This window comes from Jaculus jaculus, chromosome 3, assembly GCF_020740685.1.
Source record: "Jaculus jaculus isolate mJacJac1 chromosome 3, mJacJac1.mat.Y.cur, whole genome shotgun sequence".
In the NCBI taxonomy this organism is placed as follows: Eukaryota; Metazoa; Chordata; class Mammalia; order Rodentia; family Dipodidae; genus Jaculus; species Jaculus jaculus.
Window position 1 is genome coordinate 172,244,135 of NC_059104.1, and position 25,187 is coordinate 172,269,321.

General features: G+C 43.4%; 2 protein-coding genes and 1 pseudogene across 2 annotated transcripts; 2 read left to right on the top strand and 1 right to left on the bottom strand.

Moving 5' to 3' along the window:
• Positions 1-558: 558 nt before the first annotated feature.
• LOC101613671 lies at positions 559-1,474 on the bottom strand (annotated as a pseudogene).
• Positions 1,475-9,796: 8,322 nt separating this feature from the next.
• Positions 9,797-10,765, top strand: LOC123459490 (olfactory receptor 52D1-like). The gene has a single exon (XM_045146131.1). The coding sequence runs from the start codon at positions 9,809-9,811 to the stop codon at positions 10,763-10,765; it is 957 nt and encodes a 318-aa protein (XP_045002066.1). The 5' UTR covers positions 9,797-9,808.
• Positions 10,766-18,156: 7,391 nt separating this feature from the next.
• Positions 18,157-19,125, top strand: LOC123459491 (olfactory receptor 52D1-like). Its single transcript, XM_045146132.1, has one exon. It carries the CDS (start codon positions 18,169-18,171, stop codon positions 19,123-19,125), a length of 957 nt encoding a protein of 318 aa, XP_045002067.1. The 5' UTR covers positions 18,157-18,168.
• Positions 19,126-25,187: the final 6,062 nt, after the last annotated feature.

The window sequence follows — 25,187 nt, forward strand, 5'->3', positions numbered from 1 at the left end:
TAAACGCAGTAGGTCGTTGATTTCAGTGGATGGAAACTAAGTCCCTGCACACCTCTGGTGTCCTATACAGGGGGGAAATCCTAAGAATCTTAAAGTCTCATTATGACTACTTAAACATCAGAGCTTCACAAGTGTTCAAACACCTGGCATCAAGTCACCATCTACACTACGCTTCCATGTGTGGATAATGTATCCTTAGCCAACATTGAATCCTATCTGTGCCTCTATTTGTTTCAAAGTCCTTGAGGCCCAACACCAAAAGCCCCGGCATCTGGCCAAGTGTCTTGATGTTGATCCTCGATATTCAAAATGCTCCTGATTGTTCTTCAAAGGAACAAAACTACGTTCTACTTCCGGTGGAAATTCACAAAGTTAATTTCTACAGGTGACCCAAAATAATCCTGACAGGTGTTAGATTCATAATGCACTAGCAATCAATAATCTTAGAACTTGAAGCCTAGCACGGGCCTCTTCTAGTTGATTCCTCCCTTGGCTGATGCCCAGCTGGCTCTGTTCCCCCACACTGGTTCATCCAGCGCTTCTCTTTCTGCCAAAGGCTCACATCTTGGCTCTGAAAAGCATCTTGAGAAGCCTCCTGCGTATCTCCCTTGTCTAAATGGAGTAGATGACGGGGTTTAGCATGGGAGGCATAAAGAGGTAGAGAACAGACATGAGGATACGGACGGCATGAGGCAGGCCAGCCCCGAAGCGATGCACGGTGGACACACCGACCATGGGCGCACAGAAGACGAGCACAGCCCAGATGTGGGACACGCACGTCTTCAGGCGCTCCTCCCGGAGGCGATGGCCAGCCCCCAGCGCAGGATGAGCGCAGAGTCCAAGCCAATGTGAGCAACGCAATAGACAGCCCCTAGTGGCTGCGGAGGGAGACATCCGAGCATGCCAGTTTAATCATACCCACGTGAAGGCAGTAGGCCTGCGAGAGGATGTCCTGCGGATGGCAGAAGGGCAGTCTGTGCAGCAGCAGTGGGAAGACCACGATGAGGGCAAAGCTGCGAAGGAGCCTCGCCAGGCCCATGGCCACAATGCGGGCGCTGGTGGGCACCCAGGCACAGCGAAGGGGGTTGCACATAACCACATAGCGATCAAAGCTCATGGCTAGAAGGATGCCAGACTCTGTCCAGGAGAAGAGGTGGATGAAAAACATTTGGGTCAAGCAGGCGCTGAAGCCGGTCACCCGGGCATGGAAGCAGAGGGCAGCCAGTATAGTCGGCAAAGTGGAGAAGGCCACACCCAGGTCGTTGAGGAAGAGCAGGGACAAGAAATAGCACATGGGCTGGTGCAAGCTCTGCTCCTCCTTAATGACGAGGAGGATCAAGGCGTTGCCCACAATGGAGATGGCATTGAGCAGGAGGAGAGGCAGCGAAAGCCAGGCCTCCAGGGCTTCCATTCCAGGAAAGCCTGTCAGGATAAAGCTGAGAGCCTCGGAGACGTTGACCCCGAAGCCACCCATGAGAGGACGGAGCATCTGTCAACAGCCAGCTGGAGGTTCTGAAGAAACTTCACTATGTGTCTCATAGACTGCCACTGTTTCTGTGAAGGAAAAGTAGATGTGCAGGTTTATAAGTTCTGATGATGTTATTCCTGAAATTCACTGTGGACATGACCAGGAGATTACAAAATATCAGCCATAGGAGGTGATGATTCTTTTTTAGGCCTCTCTCAGAAGAATGGATCAGTAACATTTTCAGGGAAGCCGGCTGTCCCAATCCATCTCCTTATGATCATTCTCTCAGCTATCTTCATATAACTCACACATCATGAGATGAGTTATAATCATTCTGAAAAGCAGGGAAACACATTTCAAAGTAAAGGAAGGAATTTATCCCAAGATTCCTTGTAAGGAAGTTACATGGCTATAACTCAAACTCTGTAATACAACTTCAATCCCAAGTGTTTTCCTAGAAATTTTGGATAGTTTGTTTTTATTTTCTCTTGCATAATGTCAACTTCAGGTATAGAAGATGAGAAATGTGGTCTTACATCAGCCCAAACAAGGTTGTCAGAACATATCATAAAGGCATAATATATCCATTTCAAATCCTTCTTTTCTCTAGTATTGTGATTTATCACTGATCATTTTATTTATTTGAGAGAGAGAAAGAGAGAGAATGGGCATGCCAGGGCCTCCAGCCACTGCAAATGAACTCCAGATGCATGTGTCACCTTGTGCATCTGGTTAACGTGGGTCCTGGGGAGTCAAACAGGTCCTTTGGCTATGCAGGCAAGCACCTTAACCACTAAGCCATCTCTCCAGCCAAGCACTGGTCATTTTGAGAAGGAATACACTTAAGAACATTATGTAACATTTCTCAGGCTGGAGAGATGGCTTAGCAGTTAAGCACTTGCCTGTGAAGCCTAAGGACCCCAGTTCGAGGCTCAATTCCCCAGGACCCATGTTAGCCAGGTGCACAAGGGAGCGCACGCGTCTGGAGTTCGTTTGCAGGGGCTGGAAGCCCTGGCGCGCCCATTCTCTCTCTCTCTTTCTCTGACCCTATCTCTCTCCCTCTCTCTCTCTCTCTCTCTCCCTTTCTGTCACTGTCAAATAAATAAATTAAAATAAACAAAAAAATTTTAAAGAATATTGTGTAACATTTCTGTGGCATGCCAAAAACTTTCCATGCCTATAGAAAACGTCCTCACAGGGGCTGGCGAGAGGGCTCAGAGGCGAAAGGCACTTGTTTGCAAAAGTAGCCTCACCTATCACTTTCATGACATGGATGCCAGGTTGACTTCTGCATCTCATGGGTAATTCCGTGTGACTCTCCATCAATGAATGGCTTATTATACCCCTGTCATGCCATCTGTTTTATAGGACCCTCAGGAAGCAAATTGTTTGTCTCTGGCATAAACTACTATTATATCAATGGATTTCCCTGTTGGGGAGACAGGGATCTGGGAAAGAGTCCCAAGGATCTACTAATAATGAAGGATAAGTTTACTAGACAACAGCATTAGCTTTGGAGGGGTAGAAATGATGAACCAGCTAAGCTCTGGGAAGCCTACACAGTTTAATGAGCCCTTTAAGGCCATACAAAGAAATGGACAATGAAGATTTTACAGGAAGTGTTCTAAGTTACCCGGCTTCTCGAACAACTCACCCACGTCTCATTCCACCATGGAATCCATTCCACTAGGAAAAAAACCTAAAATTGTCTTCACTCAAAACTGCTTCTACAGATAAAGATTACGTTTTGTATCTCTTCCTGATGTAACGGGAAGTGACGGAGAGGCGCTAAGGGGTCCCTGGTGACATTAGTGTGCTTTCTGCCCCTTAGAATTTTCCCTATGTTAACACAATAGAAAAAGTGAAAACACAGAGTGAAGACAATGGAGACAAGGAGTCAGAAAGACAAGAACAGACAGATGGGTAGAAGGAGAGGCAGAAAGACAGAGAAAGAAATAAAACTGTTTTTACAAATGGAGGAAATAATTTGAAGATGGGGAAGGGCATTTGAGGAAAGAGAAATGCAAGATCAGAGAAGAATTTTTGGAGAGACAGAGGTTAGACCATGGAACGTGAAGAAAACAAAACTGTGAACAGCTCTAAGGCCATGCCCCAGCCTGCCACAGTGCTCTGCAGTGCACGGCCTGTGCTCACCCCAGGCCAAGTGAAGGACAGAGAAGACCCCACACTTACCCCATTTTTCACAGGAACCACCTCCCAACCTCTGAGCAACAGAGGGACCATAACAAATCCTGAGATCCCCAGCCAAAGCCTGTTGGGAATGGACTTCTCACTGCAGGACTCTTCACCTTCCATCTGTTCCCATGGGTGCTTCACAGCTCTGCGCAAAGGACAAGGCAAAACCCCTCTCCTCCCAGCTAAGCGGAGCTTCCGTGCATCCATGACACGTTCCTGTGGCCTCCAAGGTCCTATCAGGACGTGTTTGTTCTAAGGGGCTTCTGTCAAATCAGTGTTGGAATACCAAAGAGCCCAATGCTAGAAATAAGCCAAGAATGCACCTCCCTTTACTTCTTCACCTCCACCCCACCGTGTCCTCTCCCTAAGCCAAGTGACCATATCAAGGTCTCTTCCCTGAGAACTTTCAAAAGCTATGATGCAAGTCAACTAATGTCATTGAACGCAGCAATCAAACTGGCATTGGTGATACTGCGTTTTCAGAGTTCCCTGAAGTCCCGTTAGAGCTTAATGGTCGTCAGTTCATTTTAGCCTCAACCAAATCCATCGACAGGGAATCTTCCCATTTCTCAGATGAGAAAATTCTGTACTCAAGAGGTCAAATTGTACTCAAAATTATACTGTTGCTAATTAGGCATATTGTTCATGGACTCACTGGCTGTTTTCAGAACACATAAGAAAGCCAGGCAGAGCCGGGTGAGGTGGCTCATGCCTTTAATCCCAGCACTCAGAACACAGAGGTAGGAGGACCACTGTGAGTTCAAGGCCACCCTGAGACTACATAGTGAATTCCAGGTCAGCTTGGGCTAGAGTGAGACCCTACCTCAAAAAACCAAAGGAAAAAAAAAGAAAAAAAAGCCAGGCATGATAATGATTCCTGTGCTGGCAGCACCCAGGAAACAAAGTAGGAGGATTGCAAAGAAGAAACTTAGCAAGGCTCCCTCACTTCATTACTTATTAGTAATTCAATCAATAAGCCAAAGTGTAATCCAACAGTGACCCTGGAGCACACCTGGAGCAGAGGTGTGTCAGGCAGTTGGACTTCCCTGCCAGCACTGGCCTGTTTGATCACCTCAAGCTCCTTGAGGACGCTGCACAACAGAGACAGTTGCCGCACAAGTCCAGCTCCCAGGTGCCGCCCAGCTGTGACTGTTCCAGTGACCATTTGCTTTCACAGGCCTGGAGCCTCCACGAGCAAGCTGCTCTAACTCTCGGACATACCTGAGGCAGGTTTCCCTGTATCAGAGACCTTTGTGTCTGAGGGTATGAGGATGTGTGGAAGCTCTGAAACGAAATGCAGTAGCAGGCTCTGCTAACTGGAAGCATTAGAGGCAGCTTGGGAAGCTTGGAAGGTTAAAGGATTCACTTTCTGTCGGCTTTCTATCTGTGTCATTGTAACCTGCACAGGTTGTTTACCCTGAGCAACATAAACGGATTCTCTAGCAGTCTGCAAATGATCCTGCAGTCATTTCCAATCAGTGGCTCCACAACATTCTCAGGAAGGAATCCACTTTTCCCAGTCCATCACACACCAACGTAGTGGGGCAGGGACAAGGGAAAAGAGGATATCAACACACAATGTATCCATACAAGATATGTTGTTAATAATAATAATACCATATATATACACACATATATGAAAAATAAAGGGCTGGAGAGATGGCTTAGCACTTAAGGCATTTGCCTGCAAAGCCAAAGGACCTCAGTGTGATTTCCCAGGACCTACATAAGCCAGATGCACAAGGGGACACACGTGCTTGGAGTTTGTTGGCAGTGCCTAGAGGCCCTGGCATGCCCATTCTGTCTTTCCCTCTCTCTCTCAAATATACAAATAAATACTAAAGTTTAAAAAACAAAATAACCCAAATTTACTATAGTAAAAAACAAATGCTGTAACTCAGACTCTGGGTCCTACTAACCTGAAGTCTGCATGAGAGCTGAGACCCTGAGGCACCACCAGAGGCACCAGCTGTCTGGAGGAGAAGGAGGAGACCACAAAACTGCCTCCTTCTCTCCTAAGGTCTGTCACTACCGGGACTGATAACTTTTATAAACATTTGACTGCTTCCTCTCATCTCCACTATTCCAATTATTTCTGACACCTCATCCCATTCGCACAAAGTTTTGTGCCACTTTGATTCCTGTGTGAGGTGAGATCTTTACCATCTGCATGACAGAAGCCACCTCCCCCTACCTGCTCCCTGCACCAAGTCCATCAGAGTTCATCCGTTTCTTCCCTCTATCGTGTGATCATTTTCAAATTCAAATCTTTCTTCTTCGGGTCTCCAAGACATACATAGTACCCATTGTTTCTAACCTGACTAACATCCATGGATGTCTCACTCTTCAGGAATCAGTGTGAATTACCTGTAGACCCACTGAGTTTTATGCTTGGAATACTTGTGCCCCTCTTTCATTTGGGTGCAGTAAATTAATTAGTGTCAGTAACTACAGCAGCAGTTTCTCATGGGAATGTTCAATCGACCATTTATGACTTCTGGCTTGTTTCCCATTCATCCCTACTGAGCCTGCATTTTATGCTCTCACATCACACACTGCCTACACCCTCACCAGCGAACTCAGTTTAAGTATAATGTACTCTCAGTAAGAGCTTGACGCAATCACCTGTTTCTCCTTTCTTGAATGAATGCTGTCATGTCTTCCTGTCATTTCACATCCACCACCTTTCTTCAATGCCCTGTGCAAATGATCGCTTCCTGTTTTGACCCTGAATATAATACTCTCTACAGCAATTTTCCAGGCTGCTTCAGGTTCGCTGTGTATTCTCTCCTAGATTCCCTGACACCCTGCTGACTGACTCTTGCCTTTAGTTCTAATTTCTGCCTTTGCAACTAATTGCTTAATCCCTGTGATGGGATGCTTCATAAGCACTTTAAAATCAGGCTGGAGAGATGGCTAAGCCATCAAGGTGTTTGCCTGTGAACCCAAAGAACCCAGGTTCAATTCTCCAGTACCCATGTAAAACCAGATGCACAAAGTTATGCATGGGATCTGGAGTTCACTTACAATGGCTAGAGGCCCTGACACACCTATTCCTAGTTTCTGTTCATGCAAATAAATAAAACTATATGTGTGTTTGTGCGTGTGTGTGTGTTTATATATATTCAATGAGAATGAAAACTAACATCTTAATGTCAAATAAAACTAGAAAGCTACAAAAGAAAAAAATATTCATATACCTAGCAATGGATAATGGTGACTTAGATATTTCTAGGCTACATATATTCCACTGGAAATATTTGAAATAGTGACACAAGAGTTTAATATTTAAATGCCAATATTCACACATGACTGAAAATTATACACTTTTTCTAATATTTAAACTTTTCTTTTGGTTTTCTGAGGTAGGGTCTCACTCTAGCCCAGGCTGATATATAATTCACTGTGTAGTCTCAGGGTGGCCTCGAACTCACGGTGATCCTCCTACCTCTGCCTCCCAGCTTCTACTAGTTAAACTTTTAATGGTACTTTAAACTTTTAAATACGTATGTAGTGTTCCTTAAATTCATTAGGAAATAATTTAAATTGTTTAAAGAACACTGATATGGGTTAGTTTGAGAAATGAACTCAAAAAAATAAAATAAAATAAAAAGAAAGTAAAAGAAAATTTAAGCCAGGCATGGTGTTGCCGCCTTTAATCCCAGCACTCTAGAGGCAGAGGTAGGCGGGTCACAGTGAGTTCGAGGCCACTCTTAGACTCCATACTGAATGACAGGTCAGCCTGGGTGAAAAAGAAAAAGAGAGAGAGAGAGAAGAAGAAGAAGGTGTGTTACAAAGGCAGAGGGTGCGGTAAAGTAAAAAAGGAAACATTAATTAGGAACGGGACTTCACTGAAAATAAGGACTTGATGACAGCTACTATCCTGAGATTCAGAAGATCTAGTCAGAGAAGTGACGCTATTCCCGAAGAAGCCTGACTTCATGATCTCCAACCTGCCAGCTACAATGGGTCACATTCTGAAAGATCCTGAGCAGTGCTCAATCCTCAGCTATCACTGCCATGACACTTTCAGTGCTCCTATCTGAATTTGTTTTAAAATTTTTTATTGACATCCATAAACATAATGTATTCCAACCTCCTTTGTGTGAGGAAGTCTGACAGCACCTTGGTATGTACCTGTCAAGTGACATCATTTGCTGCTCCACTCACCACAGATCTGTTACTCTGAGCTCAAAATTCTGGACCCCAATAACTACGAATCCAAGAAGACTCAAAAGAATAAAAAAAAAGAAAATGTGGTCAAGAAAAGAGGATAAAAATAAACTGAGGGGGATAAAATGAGTAAACTAGAGAGTCAATTTCCACTTTCCCAAAAAAGTTATTGGAATTTTTTTCCTTACTCGTTTCCTCATTTATCAACTGCAGTTTCTTTGTCAACAGACCAAATCCCTAGAGGAGGGTACCTGACTTTAAGCACCAGAGAGCTACAGACAGAATCAATAAATAGCCTCACTTACCAAGCCCTCCACCATAGGAGACTACACGATGGAGTTGAGCTGACATTCAGTGTCTGCACCAAATATCACGACCCAGTTATTCACCACGCCATCTGAACTTACTTCTGTCTTCTCTGCGAAGGCTTTATATTCAGTATACATCTGCTCCAGCCCTCACCACCTTCTCTCCCCCCAGCTTTGCACTCATACATCACATCTCTCCACAAAGTAGCTGGTACCCATACCGTACATTACAGAGCTCCAAACTCAACCTGCCCCACTGAAAAAAATGGATATCTCTCACACAGGTAAGTTTTTGAAATCTGATTCCCCAACAATTGAATTTAATGAACAACCTAGAACAGGGCATCAGTGAAAATAAAGACCTGGTGATGTCTACTGTCCTGAGATTGGGGGGATCGAGAGCTATTGTGTTGATGTCCAGTGGGACGCAAAACCTAAGGCATCATCTGACTCAAGACATTGAGGCAAGTTTGTGAAGGTGTCCCCATGAGGAAATTATATATTAGTTGTTTAAGGATCTGAAAAGAATTTTCGCATAGAATTCCTTTATGTTTTTAAATGTTTTATTTTACTTTTTTTTTTTTTTTTTTTTTTTTTTTTGAGTTACGGTCTCACTCTAGCCCAGGCTGACCTGGAATTCACAATGGAGTCTCAGGGTGACCTCCAACTCACGGCAATCCTCCTACCTGGGTCTCCCGAGTGCTAGGATTAAAGGCATGTACCACCACACCCAGCTAAATACGTTATTTATTTATGAGAGAGAGGAAAGAAAGAGAGAATGGGTGGACCAGGGCCTTCAAATGCAAGCTCCAAATGCATGGGTGTACATCTGGCTTTTACATGGGTACTAGGAAATCAAACCTTAGGCTCTGTAGGAAAGCATCTCAAATACTGACCCATCTCTCCAGCCCTAAAATGCATTTCTAAGCTTCCTGTTGATTCCTCTTACTACCCAACCATGATATCTAGTAGTCTGCATTCACTACACCTGCCAGGTATTGATGCCACTTCCTGACAGACTGCACAGTATCCTGCATGCCGTGTTTGGATCTTCAGATCACCCCATTACAGAGACGGTCCTTACCTATCCTCAGTCACATCTTTTTCTATGCATTGGAAATCTTCTGTCTTTATTTCCATATTTCCTTTTTTTTTTCTTTCACTACTTTCAGGGCAAATTTCCTTGCCTTCGAAGCTATGTCTGGCTTTAACATGGGTCTGTTGTGCTCAATAGAACCCGGCCCGACAGGCGTTACATTGTTGAGTAGTAAGAGGAAAATCAGAAAGCTTAGAAAGTGATTCTGTGTGAAGATGCTTTTCAAATGCTTAACCAAGTAATAAGTAATTTTCTTAGTTTGCAAAAGAATTATTTGAGAGAGTGAGAGGCCAGCCAATAGACAGAGAATATGGGCATGTCAGGGTCTCCAGCCACTGCAAACAAACTCCAGATGAGATGCATGTGCCACCTTGTGCATCTGCCTTTTCATGGGTACCAGGAAATCATTCCTGGGTCCTTGGGCTTCACAGGCAAGCACCATAAACACTAAGCCATATCTCCAGGGCCAAAAGAATTATTTTTATGTGAATCAACCAAATACCTAATGTTCCAGGACAAGCATGCCATCATCACCTTTTGGACAGAGCTCTTCATGTGCCAAGACAGATGTCAGCCCACAACACCAGTGACAATAGTCTCCCAGTCTCCCTATTCCTGACTGGGATCCCAGGACTGGAGTTTGCCCACCCCTGGATTGCCATCCCTTTCTGTGCCATGTATCTGGTAGCCATCCTTGGTAACGTAGCCGTCATCCTGGTCATTGGGACAGACAGTGCCCTTCATGCGCCAATGTATCTCTTCCTCTGCCTTCTCTCCTTCACTGACCTGGCCCTTAGCTCTACCACTGTGCCCAAAATGCTGGCCATCCTGTGGCTCCATGCCACTGAGATTTCCTTTGCTGGATGCCTGGCACAAATGTTTTGTGTCCATTCTATCTACGCCCTGGAGTCCTCAGTTCTCCTTGCCATGGCCTTTGATCGCTACGTGGCTATCTGCAACCCACTGAGATACACAACCATTCTCAACCACACTGTCATAGGCCGAATTGTTTCTGTGGGGATATTTCGTAGTGTCGCTGTGGTCTCCCCATTCATCTTCCTGTTGAGGCGGCTGCCCTACTGTGGCCACCGCATCATGGCTCACACCTACTGTGAGCATATGGGCATTGCTCGACTGGCCTGTGCCAACATCACCGTCAACATTGTCTATGGGCTGACCGTGGCCTTGCTGGCCATGGGTCTGGATTCCATCCTCATCGCCATCTCCTACAGCTTTATCCTCCGAGCCGTCTTTCGTCTTCCATCCCGCGATGCCCAGCACAAGGCGCTCAGTACCTGCGGCTCCCACCTGGCTGTCATCCTGGCTTTCTACATCCCCGCCTTCTTCTCCTTCCTCACCCACCGCTTTGGTCACAAGCGAGTTCCCAAGCACGTGCACATCTTCCTGGCGAACCTCTACGTACTGGTACCGCCTGTGCTCAATCCCGTCATCTACGGGGCGAGAACCAAGGAGATTCGTAGTCGGCTTCTCAGACTGCTTCACCTGAGGAAAGTCTCCAAATGAACTCAGAGAAGCCACAGAGAAGAAAAAGAAAGAGGACTCAATTTGCCCTGACACTTTGTCTGGAAGAGGATGGCCAGGTGAAATAAAAGCATCTATGATTGCAGTCAACATGCCATTTCTCTCTGAGGCTCCGTAAGGTATTCTCAACAGTCCAGAATAATGATAATATTCTACTTCTTCCCCCTTAATTGTCTACTTACTACTACTATGCAGATCAGTTACTGGTCTTAGAAAAAGGCTTGGTTTAACCAAAGGAATACTGTTTCATGAGCCCAGGTAGAAAAGACAAAAGCATTTAGTGGACGTGAATCTGAATTCTACATTCTCCACTGCAGAGAGCAGTTTAAAGGGCCCACAATAAACCTGAACCAGAACAGTGACTCTCCTACTTTCTAACTTGTAACCTTGAGTATGTTGCTAAGAGTTTCTGTGCTTCAGTTTAGACTGGGACAAGAACAATATGTAACTCTTAATACTGTGATGAGGAACACACAAGTGATTAATGTAGGAACAATTGAGGTAGAGGCTGGAATGTAAAGTGTCCAATAAATAAGTAAAAATAAACAGTTATACGCTTCTTTAAACACTAAATTTATCTGCCTCTCATTTTATATTATCTCACCTTGCAGGCTGTCTGTGATAATTATGTTGCATAACAGTTCTATAATATTTATATTATACTTAAGTTGCAAGTACTGCCTAGTGGAAGTGAATTACTCATCCTTTCTCTTCTGAGTTTCTCCTTATATTAATCATGAAATTAACCTTCAATATATGATATTATATTATATTACATTATATTATACTGTTACTAATTAGGCATATAGTTCATGGTCTCACTGGCTGTTTTCAGAACACATAAGAAAGCCAGGCATGATAAAGATTCCTGTGTTGGCAGCTCCCAGGAGAGTAAGTAGGAGGATTGCAAAGAAAAAACCTAGCAAGTCTCCCTCATTTCATTAGTTATTACTAAATCAATCAATAAGCCAAAGTGTAATCCAACAGTGACCTGGAGCACACCTGGAGCAGAGGTGTGTCAGGCAGTTGGACTTCCCTGCCAGCACTGGCCTGTTTGATCACCTCAAGCTCCTTGAGGACTCTGCACAACAGAGACAGTTGCCGCACAAGTCCAGCTCCCAAAGGTGCCGCCCAGCTGTGACTGTTCCAGTGACCTTTTGCTTTCACAGGCCCGGAGCCTCCACGAGCAAGCTGCTCTAACTCTCGGACATACCTGAGGCAGGTTTCCCTGTATCAGAGACCTTTGTGTCTGAGGGTATGAGGATGTGTGGAAGCTCTGAAACCAAATGCAGTAGCAGGCTCTGCTAACTGGAAGCATTAGAGGCAGCTTGGGAAGCTTGGAAGAAGGTTAAAGGATTCACTTTCTGTCGGCTTTCTATCTGTGTCATCGTCACCTGCACAGATCATTTATCCTGAGCAAGATAAGCAGATTGTCTACCAGTTGCAGATGATCCTGCAGTCATTTCCAATCAGTGGCTCCACAACATTCTCAGGAAGGAATCAAGTTTTCCCAGTCCTTCACAATACAACAGTAGTGGGGGCAGGAACAAGGGAAAAGAGGATATCAACACATGATGTATCCATATAAAATATGTTGCTAATAATAATAACCATATATATATATATATATGCATCATATATATATACATATATATAATATATATGTACATGTATGTGTGTGTATATATATATATATATATATATATATATATATATATATATATATGTCAAAAATAAAGGGCTGGAGAGATGAATTAGTTGTTAAGGCATTTGCCTGCAAAGTCAAAGGACCTAGGTTCGATTCCCCAGAGCCCACATAAGCCAGATGCACAAGGGGGCACACGTGTTTGGAGGTCCTTTGCAGTGCCTAGAGGCCCTGGCATGCCCATTCTTTCTTTCCCTCTCTCTACCTCTTTCCCTCTCTCTCTCAAATATATCAATAAATAATAAAGTTTAAAAAATAAAATAACCCAAATTTACTATAGTAAAAAACAAATGCTGTAACTCAGACTCTGGGTCCTACTAACCTGAAGTCTGCATGAGAGCTGAGACCCTGAGGCACCACCAGAGGCACCAGCTGTCTGGAGGAGAAGGAGGAGACCACAAAACTGCCTCCTTCTCTCCTAAGGTCCGTCACTACCGGGACTGATAACTTTTATGAATATGTGACTGCTTCCTCTCATCTCCACTATTCCAATGATTTGTAATGCCTCATCACATTCCCACAAATTGTTGTGCCACTTTACTTCCTGTGTGAGGTGAGATCTTTACCATCTGCATGACAGAAGCCACCTCCCCCTACCTGCTCCCTGCACCAAGTCCATCAGAGTTCATCCGTTTCTTCCCTCTGCCCGTGTGATCATTCTCAAATTCAAATCTTTCTTCTTCGGGTCCCCAAGACATACATAGTACCCATTGTTTCTAACCTGACTAACATCCATGGATGTCTCACTCTTCAGGAATCAGTGTGAATTACCTGTAGACCCACTGAGTTTTATGCTTGGAATACTTGTGCCCCTCTTTCATTTGGGTGCAGTAAATTAATTAGTGTCAGTAACTACAGCAGCAGTTTCTCATGGGAATGTTCAATTGACCATTTATGACTTCTGGCTTGTTTCTCATTCATCCCTACTGAGCCTGCATTTTATGCTCTCACATCACACACTGCCTACACCCTCACCAGCGAACTCAGTTTAAGTATAATGTACTCTCAGTAAGAGCTTGACGCAATCACCTGTTTCTCCTTTCTTGAATGAGTGCTGTCATGTCTTCCTGTCATTTCACATCCACCACCTTTCTTCAATGCCCTATGCAAATGATCGCTTCCTGCTTTGACCCTGAATATAATACTCTCTACAGCAATTTTCCAGGCTACATCAGATTCACTGTGTATTCTCTCCTAGATTCCCTGACACCCTGCTGACTGACTCTTGCCTTTAGTTCTCATTTCTGCCTTGCAACTAATTGCTTAATCCCTGTGATGGGATGCTTCATAAGCACTTTAAAATCAGGCTGGAGAGATGGCTAAGCCATCAAGGTGTTTGCCAGTGAAGCCTCAGAACCCAGGTTCAATTCCCCAGTACCCATGTAAAGCCAGATGCACAAAGTTGCGTATGGATCTGGAGTTCACTTGGCTTGAGGCCCTGGCATACGCATTCTTATTCTCTGTCCTTTCAAATAAATGAAATTATATAATTATGTGTGTGTGTGTGTGTATTTATTCAATGAGGATGAAAACTAACATCTTAATGTCAAGTAAAACTATAAAGCTACAAAAGAAAAAATATTCACATACCTAGCAATGGATAATGGTGACTTAGATATTTCTAGGCTACATATATTAACCACTAGAAATATTTCAAATAGTGACACAAGAGTTTAATTTTTAAATGCCAATATTCACAACTGACTGAAAATTATATACTTTTTCTATTTAAACAACTTTTTTTTTTTTTTGTTTTTTTGAGGTAGGGTCTCACTCTAGTCCAGGCTGATCTGGAATTCACTATGGAGTCTCAGGGTGGCCTCGAACTTAAGGTGATCCTCCCCTCTATGCCACCAAGCTACTACTATTTAAACTTTTAATGGTGCTTTAAACTTTTAAATAAGTATGTAGTATTCCTTAAATTCTTTAGGAAATAATTTAAATTGGTTAAAGAATAGTGATGTGGGTTAATTTAGGAAAAGAACTCAAAAAAACAAACAAAAAGAAAAAGAAAATTTAAGCCAGGCACGCCTTTAATCACAGCATTCAGGAGGCAGAGGTAGGAGGATTACAGTGAGTTTGAGGCCACTCTGAGACTACATAGTGAATTCCAGGTCAGCCTGGGTGAAAAAAAGAGAGAGAGAGAGAGAAAAGAAGGTGTGTTACAAAGGAGGAGAGTGCTATAAAGTAAAAAAGGAAACATAGTTGGGAACAGGATTTCAATGAGAATAAGGACTTGATGACAGCTACTGTCCTGAGGTTCAGAAGATCTGCTCAGAGAATTGATGTCATTCCCAAAGAACCTGACTTCATGATCCCCAAGCTGCCAGCTACAGTGGGTCACATTCTGAAAGATCCTGGGCAGTGCTCAATCCTCGGCTATCAGCGTCATGAAACTTTCCATGCTCCTATCTGTATTTGTTTTAAAATTTTTATCAGCATCCATAAACACCATGTATGCTGTTCCCACCTTCTTTGTCTGAGGAAGTCTGACAGCACTGTAGTATGTACCTGTCAAATGATATGATTTGCTGCTCCACTCACCACAGATCTGTTACTCTGAGCTCAAAATTCAGGACCCCAATAACTGGGAATCCAAGAAGACTGAAAAGACTAAAAAAAGAAAGTGTGGTCAAGAAAACAGGATAAAAAATATTGAGGGGTCAGGGGAAGAGACTGAGGAAAGAGAAGGCTAATCAAAACCTAAGAGGATACAAACAAATCATATGAGATCCTCTGGTTTAGAACAATGGAACACTTAGGAGCCATAGATCATTCTTAGAAAATTTTCAGTGCCAGGGATGGGATATCTCCAGTGAGTTGTGGGCCAGGGAGGTCCCTGATGCTCCCAATTAATAATAGGCTATTGATGAGGCCCTTGGCTTCCAGCCAGGAATAGATGGTAAGACCCTATTGCTGAAGCCTCCGTATGCTTGGGCTGCAAAGCCACTGAGAAATCGTGCTGGAAATGAGCTGATAACCTCCTCCATGTAGACCAGCTGACAGAAAGATGGAAGAAGCCATTCTACGTGTAAGTCAATAGGAGAAAGAGATACAACCAGTGAAGATACTCAACAGTGGACACTGCAAGCCTCATATTTGGCCAGCCAGGCCAAATGAGCCATCAGGTGCAATAGTGGCACGTCTGTCATGGTGGAAACCAACTGCCTTCCAATTGGACTGGAGGTCCGTGCCATGGGGGCAATATATCCCTAATACTGAAAACTTAAAACAGGGGTAGTCATGAGCCCTAGGGATGTAACATCTGCTGATGTCTGGAAAAATGTATATAGTATGCTTATCAAATTGCCCAGTAAGCACCTCTGTTAATTTTCATACCCTTATATTAATGCTACTCTCACTTGGTAGAGAATCTTCTCTTTTCAGATGGCAGTGACCTTGGGATGACTCAGAAGGTATCATAGTGCTGAAAAGAAGTGACTGGAGTACTGAGTAACATCTCGATCACACCATCCAAGGCTCAGGGTCTAATGCGGAAGAGGTGGCAGAAAGAATGTAAGAGACAAAGGAAAGGGTAGGACACCATACAATGTGCTCCCTCCAGACATAAAATGGCCTGGATATCCATGACCTTATAGTACCTGACACTACCTACACAAGACCATCATAAGAGGAGGAAAAGCTCATGACATCAAAATAAAAGAGACACTGATTGAGATGGGGAGAGGATATAATGGAGAATGGAATTTAAAGGGAAAAGTCGGGGGGGGGTGGCAGAAAGGTATTACCATGGGCTACTTTTTATAAGCATGGAAAATGTTAATAAAAATTGAGAAAAAATAAAAAATAACATAAATAAAAGAAAAAAATACTGAGGGGGAAATAAAATGAGTAAACTAGAGAGTCCATTTCCACTTTCCCTGAAAAGTTATTGGAATTTTTTCCTTACTCATTTCCTCATTTATCAACTGTCTTTGTCAACAGACTAAATCCCTAGAGGAGGGCACCTGAGTTTAAACACCAGAGAGCTACAGACAGAATCAATAAATAGCCTCACTTACCAAGCCCTCCACCATAGGAGAATACACGATGGAGTTGAGCTGACATTCAGTGTCTGCACCAAATATCACGACCCAGTTATTCACCACACCATCTGACCTTACTTCTGTCTTCTCTGCGAAGGCTTTATATTCAGTGTACATCTGCTCCAGCCCTCACCACCTTCTCTCCCCCCAGCTTTGCACTCACACATCACATCTCTCCACAGAGTAGCTGGTACCCATACCGTACATTACAGAGCTCCAAACTCAACCTGCCCCACTGAAAAAAATGGATATCTCTCACACAGGTAAGTTTTTGAAATCTGATTCCCCAACAATTTAATTTAATGAACAACCTAGAACAGGGCTTCAGTGAAAATAAAGACCTGGTGATGTCTACTGTCCTGAGATTGGGGGGATCGAGAGCTATTGTGTTGATGTCCAGTGGGACGAAAAACCTAAGGCATCATCTGACTCAAGACATTGAGGCAAGTTTGTGAAGGTGTCCCCATGAGGAAATTATGTATTTGTTCTTTAAGGATCTGAAAAAAAAAATCGCATAGAATTCCTTTATGTTTTTAAATATTTTATTTTATTTTATTTTACTTTTGTCTTTTGGAGGTAGGGTCTCACTCTAGCCCAGGCTGACCTGGAATTCACAATGGAGTCTCAGGGTGGCCTCAAACTCACAGCAACCCTCCTACATCTGTCTCCCAAGTGCTAGGATTAAAGGCGTGCACCACCACACCCAGCTAAATATTTTATTTATTTATGAGAGAGAGGAAAAAGAAAATATGGTGAGCCAGGGCCTTCAAATGCAAGCTCCAAATGCATGGGTGTGCATCTGGCTTTTACGTGGGTACTAGGAAATCAAACCTTAGGCTCTATAGGAAAGCGTCTCAAATACTGAGCCATCACTTCAGCCCTAAAATGCATTTCTAAGCTTCCTGTTGATACCTCTTACTACCCAACCATGATATCTAGTAGTCTGCATTCACTACACCTGCCAGGTATTGATGCCACTTCCTGACAGACTGCACAGTATCCTGCATGCCGTGTTTGGATCTTCAGATCACCCCACTACAGAGACGGTCCTTACCTATCCTCAGTCACATCTTTTTCTATGCATTGGAAATCTTCTGTCTTTATTTCCATATTTCCTTTTTTTTTTTTTTTCACTACTTTCAGGGCAAATTTCCTTGCCTTCGAAGCTATGTCTGGCTTTAACATGGGTCTGTTGTGCTCAATAGAACCCGGCCCGACAGGCGTTACATTGTTGAGTAGTAAGAGGAAAATCAGAAAGCTTAGAAAGTGATTCTGTGTGAAGATGCTTTTCAAATGCTTAACCAAGTAATAAGTAATTTTCTTAGTTTGCAAAAGAATTATTTGAGAGAGTGAGAGGCCAGCCAATAGACAGAGAATATGGGCATGTCAGGGTCTCCAGCCACTGCAAACAAACTCCAGATGAGATGCATGTGCCACCTTGTGCATCTGCCTTTTCATGGGTACCAGGAAATCATTCCTGGGTCCTTGGGCTTCACAGGCAAGCACCATAAACACTAAGCCATATCTCCAGGGCCAAAAGAATCATTTTTATGTGAATCAACCAAATACCTAATGTTACAGGACAAGCATGCCATCATCACCTTTTGGACAGAGCTCTTCGTGTGCCAAGACAGATGTCAGCCCACAACACCAGTGACAATAGTCTCCCAGTCTCCCTATTCCTGACTGGGATCCCAGGACTGGAGTTTGCCCACCCCTGGATTGCCATCCCTTTCTGTGCCATGTATCCGGTAGCCATCCTTGGTAACGTAGCCGTCATCCTGGTCATTGGGACAGACAGTGCCATTCATGCGCCAATGTATCTCTTCCTCTGCCTTCTCTCCTTCACTGACCTGGCCCTTAGCTCTACCACTGTGCCCAAAATGCTGGCCATCCTGTGGCTCCATGCCACTGAGATTTCCTTTGGCGGATGCCTGGCACAAATGTTTTGTGTCCATTCTATCTACGCCCTGGAGTCCTCAGTTCTCCTTGCCATGGCCTTTGATCGCTACGTGGCTATCTGCAACCCACTGAGATACACAAGCATTCTCAACCACACTGTCATAGGCCGAATTGTTTCTGTGGGGATATTTCGCAGTATCGCTGTCGTCTCCCCCTTCATCTTCCTGTTGAGGCGGCTGCCCTACTGCGGCCACCGCATCATGGCTCACACCTACTGTGAGCATATGGGCATTGCTCGGCTGGCCTGTGCCAACATCACCGTCAACATTGTCTATGGGCTGACCGTGGCCTTGCTGGCCATGGGTCTGGATTCCATCCTCATCGCCATCTCCTACAGCTTTATCCTCCGAGCCGTCTTTCGTCTTCCATCCCGCGATGCCCAGCACAAGGCGCTCAGTACCTGCGGCTCCCACCTGGCTGTCATCCTGGCTTTCTACATCCCCGCCTTCTTCTCCTTCCTCACCCACCGCTTTGGTCACAAGCGAGTTCCCAAGCACGTGCACATCTTCCTGGCGAACCTCTACGTACTGGTACCGCCTGTGCTCAATCCCGTCATCTACGGGGCGAGAACCAAGGAGATTCGTAGTCGGCTTCTCAGACTGCTTCACCTGAGGAAAGTCTCCAAATGAACTCAGAGAAGCCACAGAGAAGAAAAAGAAAGAGGACTCAATTTGCCCTGACACTTTGTCTGGAAGAGGATGGCCAGGTGAAATAAAAGCATCTATGATTGCAGTCAACATGCCATTTCTCTCTGAGGCTCCGTAAGGTATTCTCAACAGTCCAGAATAATGATAATATTCTACTTCTTCCCCCTTAATTGTCTACTTACTACTACTATGCAGATCAGTTACTGGTCTTAGAAAAAGGCTTGGTTTAACCAAAGGAATACTGTTTCATGAGCCCAGGTAGAAAAGACAAAAGCATTTAGTGGACGTGAATCTGAATTCTACATTCTCCACTGCAGAGAGCAGTTTAAAGGGCCCACAATAAACCTGAACCAGAACAGTGACTCTCCTACTTTCTAACTTGTAACCTTGAGTATGTTGCTAAGAGTTTCTGTGCTTCAGTTTAGACTGGGACAAGAACAATATGTAACTCTTAATACTGTGATGAGGAACACACAAGTGATTAATGTAGGAACAATTGAGGTAGAGGCTGGAATGTAAAGTGTCCAATAAATAAGTAAAAATAAACAGTTATACGCTTCTTTAAACACTAAATTTATCTGCCTCTCATTTTATATTATCTCACCTTGCAGGCTGTCTGTGATAATTATGTTGCATAACAGTTCTATAATATTTATATTATACTTAAGTTGCAAGTACTGCCTAGTGGAAGTGAATTTACTCATCCTTTCTCTTCTGAGTTTCTCCTTATATTAATCATGAAATTAACCTTCAATATATGATATTATATTATATTACATTATATTATACTGTTACTAATTAGGCATATAGTTCATGGTCTCACTGGCTGTTTTCAGAACACATAAGAAAGCCAGGCATGATAAAGATTCCTGTGTTGGCAGCTCCCAGGAGAGTAAGTAGGGGGATTGCAAAGAAAAAACCTAGCAAGTCTCCCTCATTTCATTAGTTATTACTAAATCAATCAATAAGCCAAAGTGTAATCCAACAGTGACCCTGGAGCACACCTGGAGCAGAGGTGTGTCAGGCAGTTGGACTTCCCTGCCAGCACTGGCCTGTTTGATCACCTCAAGCTCCTTGAGGACTCTGCACAACAGAGACAGTTGCCGCACAAGTCCAGCTCCCAAAGGTGCCGCCCAGCTGTGACTGTTCCAGTGACCTTTTGCTTTCACAGGCCCGGAGCCACCACGAGCAAGCTGCTCTAACTCTCGGACATACCTGAGGCAGGTTTCCCTGTATCACAGACCTCTGTATCTGAGGGTATGAGGATGTGTGGAAGCTCTGAAACCAAATGCAGTAGCAGGCTCTGCTAACTGGAAGCATTAGAGGCAGCTTGGGAAGCTTGGAAGAAGGTTAAAGGATTCACTTTCTGTCAGCTGTCTATCTGTGTCATTGTCACCTGCACAGGTCATTTATCCTGAGCAAGATAAGCAGATTGTCTACCAGTTGCAGATGATCCTGCAGTCATTTCCAATCAGTGGCTCCACAACATTCTCAGGAAGGAATCAAGTTTTCCCAGTCCTTCACAATACAACAGTAGTGGGGGCAGGAACAAGGGAAAAGAGAATATCAACACATGATGTATCCATATAAAATATGTTGCTAATAATAATAACCATATATATATGTATATGCATCATATATATATATACATATATATAATATATATGTACATGTATGTGTGTGTGTGTATATATATATATATATATATATATATATATATATATATGTCAAAAATAAAGGGCTGGAGAGATGAATTAGTTGTTAAGGCATTTGCCTGCAAAGTCAAAGGACCTAGGTTCGATTCCCCAGAGCCCACATAAGCCAGATGCACAAGGGGGCACACGTGTTTGGAGGTCCTTTGCAGTGCCTAGAGGCCCTGGCATGCCCATTCTTTCTTTCCCTCTCTCTACCTCTTTCCCTCTCTCTCTCTCAAATATATCAATAAATAATAAAGTTTAAAAAATAAAATAACCCAAATTTACTATAGTAAAAAACAAATGCTGTAACTCAGACTCTGGGTCCTACTAACCTGAAGTCTGCATGAGAGCTGAGACCCTGAGGCACCACCAGAGGCACCAGCTGTCTGGAGGAGAAGGAGGAGACCACAAAACTGCCTCCTTCTCTCCTAAGGTCCGTCACTACCGGGACTGATAACTTTTATGAATATGTGACTGCTTCCTCTCATCTCCACTATTCCAATGATTTGTAATGCCTCATCACATTCCCACAAATTGTTGTGCCACTTTACTTCCTGTGTGAGGTGAGATCTTTACCATCTGCATGACAGAAGCCACCTCCGCTGCCTGCTCCCTGCACCAAGTCCATCAGAGTTCATCCGTTTCTTCCCTCTGCCCGTGTGATCATTCTCAAATTCAAATCTTTCTTCTTCGGGTCCCCAAGACATACATAGTACCCATTGTTTCTAACCTGACTAACATCCATGGATGTCTCACTCTTCAGGAATCAGTGTGAATTACCTGTAGACCCACTGAGTTTTATGCTTGGAATACTTGTGCCCCTCTTTCATTTGGGTGCAGTAAATTAATTAGTGTCAGTAACTACAGCAGCAGTTTCTCATGGGAATGTTCAATTGACCATTTATGACTTCTGGCTTGTTTCTCATTCATCCCTACTGAGCCTGCATTTTATGCTCTCACATCACACACTGCCTACACCCTCACCAGCGAACTCAGTTTAAGTATAATGTACTCTCAGTAAGAGCTTGACGCAATCACCTGTTTCTCCTTTCTTGAATGAGTGCTGTCATGTCTTCCTGTCATTTCACATCCACCACCTTTCTTCAATGCCCTATGCAAATGATCGCTTCCTGCTTTGACCCTGAATATAATACTCTCTACAGCAATTTTCCAGGCTACATCAGATTCACTGTGTATTCTCTCCTAGATTCCCTGACACCCTGCTGACTGACTCTTGCCTTTAGTTCTAATTTCTGCCTTGCAACTAATTGCTTAATCCCTGTGATGGGATGCTTCATAAGCACTTTAAAATCAGGCTGGAGAGATGGCTAAGCCATCAAGGTGTTTGCCAGTGAAGCCTCAGAACCCAGGTTCAATTCCCCAGTACCCATGTAAAGCCAGATGCACAAAGTTGCGTATGGATCTGGAGTTCACTTGGCTTGAGGCCCTGGCATACGCATTCTTATTCTCTGTCCTTTCAAATAAATGAAATTATATATTTATGTGTGTGTGTGTGTGTATTTATTCAATGAGGATGAAAACTAACATCTTAATGTCAAGTAAAACTATAAAGCTACAAAAGAAAAAATATTCACATACCTAGCAATGGATAATGGTGACTTAGATATTTCTAGGCTACATATATTAACCACTGGAAATATTTCAAATAGTGACACAAGAGTTTAATTTTTAAATGCCAATATTCACAACTGACTGAAAATTATATACTTTTTCTATTTAAACAACTTTTTTTTTTTTTTGGTTTTTTGAGGTAGGGTCTCACTCTAGTCCAGGCTGATCTGGAATTCACTATGGAGTCTCAGGGTGGCCTCGAACTTAAGGTGATCCTCCCCTCTATGCCACCAAGCTACTACTATTTAAACTTTTAATGGTGCTTTAAACTTTTAAATAAGTATGTAGTATTCCTTAAATTCTTTAGGAAATAATTTAAATTGGTTAAAGAATAGTGATGTGGGTTAATTTAGGAAAAGAACTCAAAAAAACAAACAAAAAGAAAAAGAAAATTTAAGCCAGGCACGCCTTTAATCACAGCATTCAGGAGGCAGAGGTAGGAGGATTACAGTGAGTTTGAGGCCACTCTGAGACTACATAGTGAATTCCAGGTCAGCCTGGGTGAAAAAAAGAGAGAGAGAGAGAGAAAAGAAGGTGTGTTACAAAGGAGGAGAGTGCTATAAAGTAAAAAAGGAAACATAGTTGGGAACAGGACTTCAGTGAGAATAAGGACTTGATGACAGCTACTGTCCTGAGGTTCAGAAGATCTGCTCAGAGAATTGATGTCATTTCCAAAGAACCTGACTTCATGATACCCAACCTGCCAGCTACAGTGGGTCACATTCTGAAAGATCCTGGGCAGTGCTCAATCCTCGGCTATCAGCGTCATGAAACTTTCCATGCTCCTATCTGTATTTGTTTTAAAATTTTTATCAGCATCCATAAACACCATGTATGCTGTTCCCACCTTCTTTGTCTGAGGAAGTCTGACAGCACTGTAGTATGTACCTGTCAAATGATATGATTTGCTGCTCCACTCACCACAGATCTGTTACTCTGAGCTCAAAATTCAGGACCCCAATAACTGGGAATCCAAGAAGACTGAAAAGACTAAAAAAAGAAAGTGTGGTCAAGGAAACAGGATAAAAAATATTGAGGGGTCAGGGGAAGAGACTGAGGAAAGAGAAGGCTAATCAAAACCTAAGAGGATACAAACAAATCATATGAGATCCTCTGGTTTAGAACAATGGAACACTTAGGAGCCATAGATCATTCTTAGAAAATTTTCAGTGCCAGGGATGGGATATCTCCAGTGAGTTGTGGGCCAGGGAGGTCCCTGATGCTCCCAATTAATAATAGGCTATTGATGAGGCCCTTGGCTTCCAGCCAGGAATAGATGGTAAGACCCTATTACTGAAGCCTCTGTATGCTTGGGCTGCAAGGCCACTGAGAAATCGTGCTGGAAATGAGCTGATAACCTCCTCCATGTAGACCAGCTGACAGAAAGATGGAAGAAGCCATTCTACGTGTAAGTCAATGGGAGAAAGAGATACAACCAGTGAAGATACTCAACAGTGGACACTGCAAGCCTCATATTTGGCCAGCCAGGCCAAATGAGCCATCAGGTGCAATAGTGGCACGTCTGTCATGGTGGAAACCAACTGCCTTCCAATTGGACTGGAGGTCCGTGCCATGGGGGCAATATATCCCTAATACTGAAAACTTAAAACAGGGGTAGTCATGAGCCCTAGGGATGTAACATCTGCTGATGTCTGGAAAAATGTATATAGTATGCTTATCAAATTGCCCAGTAAGCACCTCTGTTAATTTTCATACCCTTATATTAATGCTACTCTCACTTGGTAGAGAATCTTCTCTTTTCAGATGGCAGTGACCTTGGGATGACTCAGAAGGTATCATAGTGCTGAAAAGAAGTGACTGGAGTACTGAGTAACATCTCGATCACACCATCCAAGGCTCAGGGTCTAATGCGGAAGAGGTGGCAGAAAGAATGTAAGAGACAAAGGAAAGGGTAGGACACCATACAATGTGCTCCCTCCAGACATAAAATGGCCTGGATATCCATGACCTTATAGTACCTGACACTACCTACACAAGACCATCATAAGAGGAGGAAAAGCTCATGACATCAAAATAGAAGAGACACTGATTGAGATGGGGAGAGGATATAATGGAGAATGGAATTTAAAGGGAAAAGTCGGGGGGGGGTGGCAGAAAGGTATTACCATGGGCTATTTTTTATAAGCATGGAAAATGTTAATAAAAATTGAGAAAAAATAAAAAATAACATAAATAAAAGAAAAAAATACTGAGGGGGAAATAAAATGAGTAAACTAGAGAGTCCATTTCCACTTTCCCTGAAAAGTTATTGGAATTTTTTCCTTACTCATTTCCTCATTTATCAACTGTCTTTGTCAACAGACTAAATCCCTAGAGGAGGGCACCTGAGTTTAAACACCAGAGAGCTACAGATAGAATCAATAAATAGCCTCACTTACCAAGCCCTCCACCATAGGACACTACACGATGGAGTTGAGCTGACATTCAGTGTCTGCACCAAATATCACGACCCAGTTATTCACCACGCCATCTGACCTTACTTCTGTCTTCTCTGCGAAGGCTTTATATTCAGTGTACATCTGCTTCAGCCCTCACCACCTTCTCTCCCCCCAGCTTTGCACTCACACAACACATCTCTCCACAGGGTAGCTGGTACCCATACCGTACATTACAGAGCTCCAAACTCAACCTGCCCCACTGAAAAAAATGGATATCTCTCACACAGGTAAGTTTTTGAAATCTGATTCCCCAACA

Coding starts and splice junctions, on each gene's coding strand:
- LOC123459490 (XM_045146131.1), top strand. CDS start 9,809: ATGTCAGCCCACAACACCAGTGACAATAGTCTCCCAGTCTCCCTATTC.
- LOC123459491 (XM_045146132.1), top strand. CDS start 18,169: ATGTCAGCCCACAACACCAGTGACAATAGTCTCCCAGTCTCCCTATTC.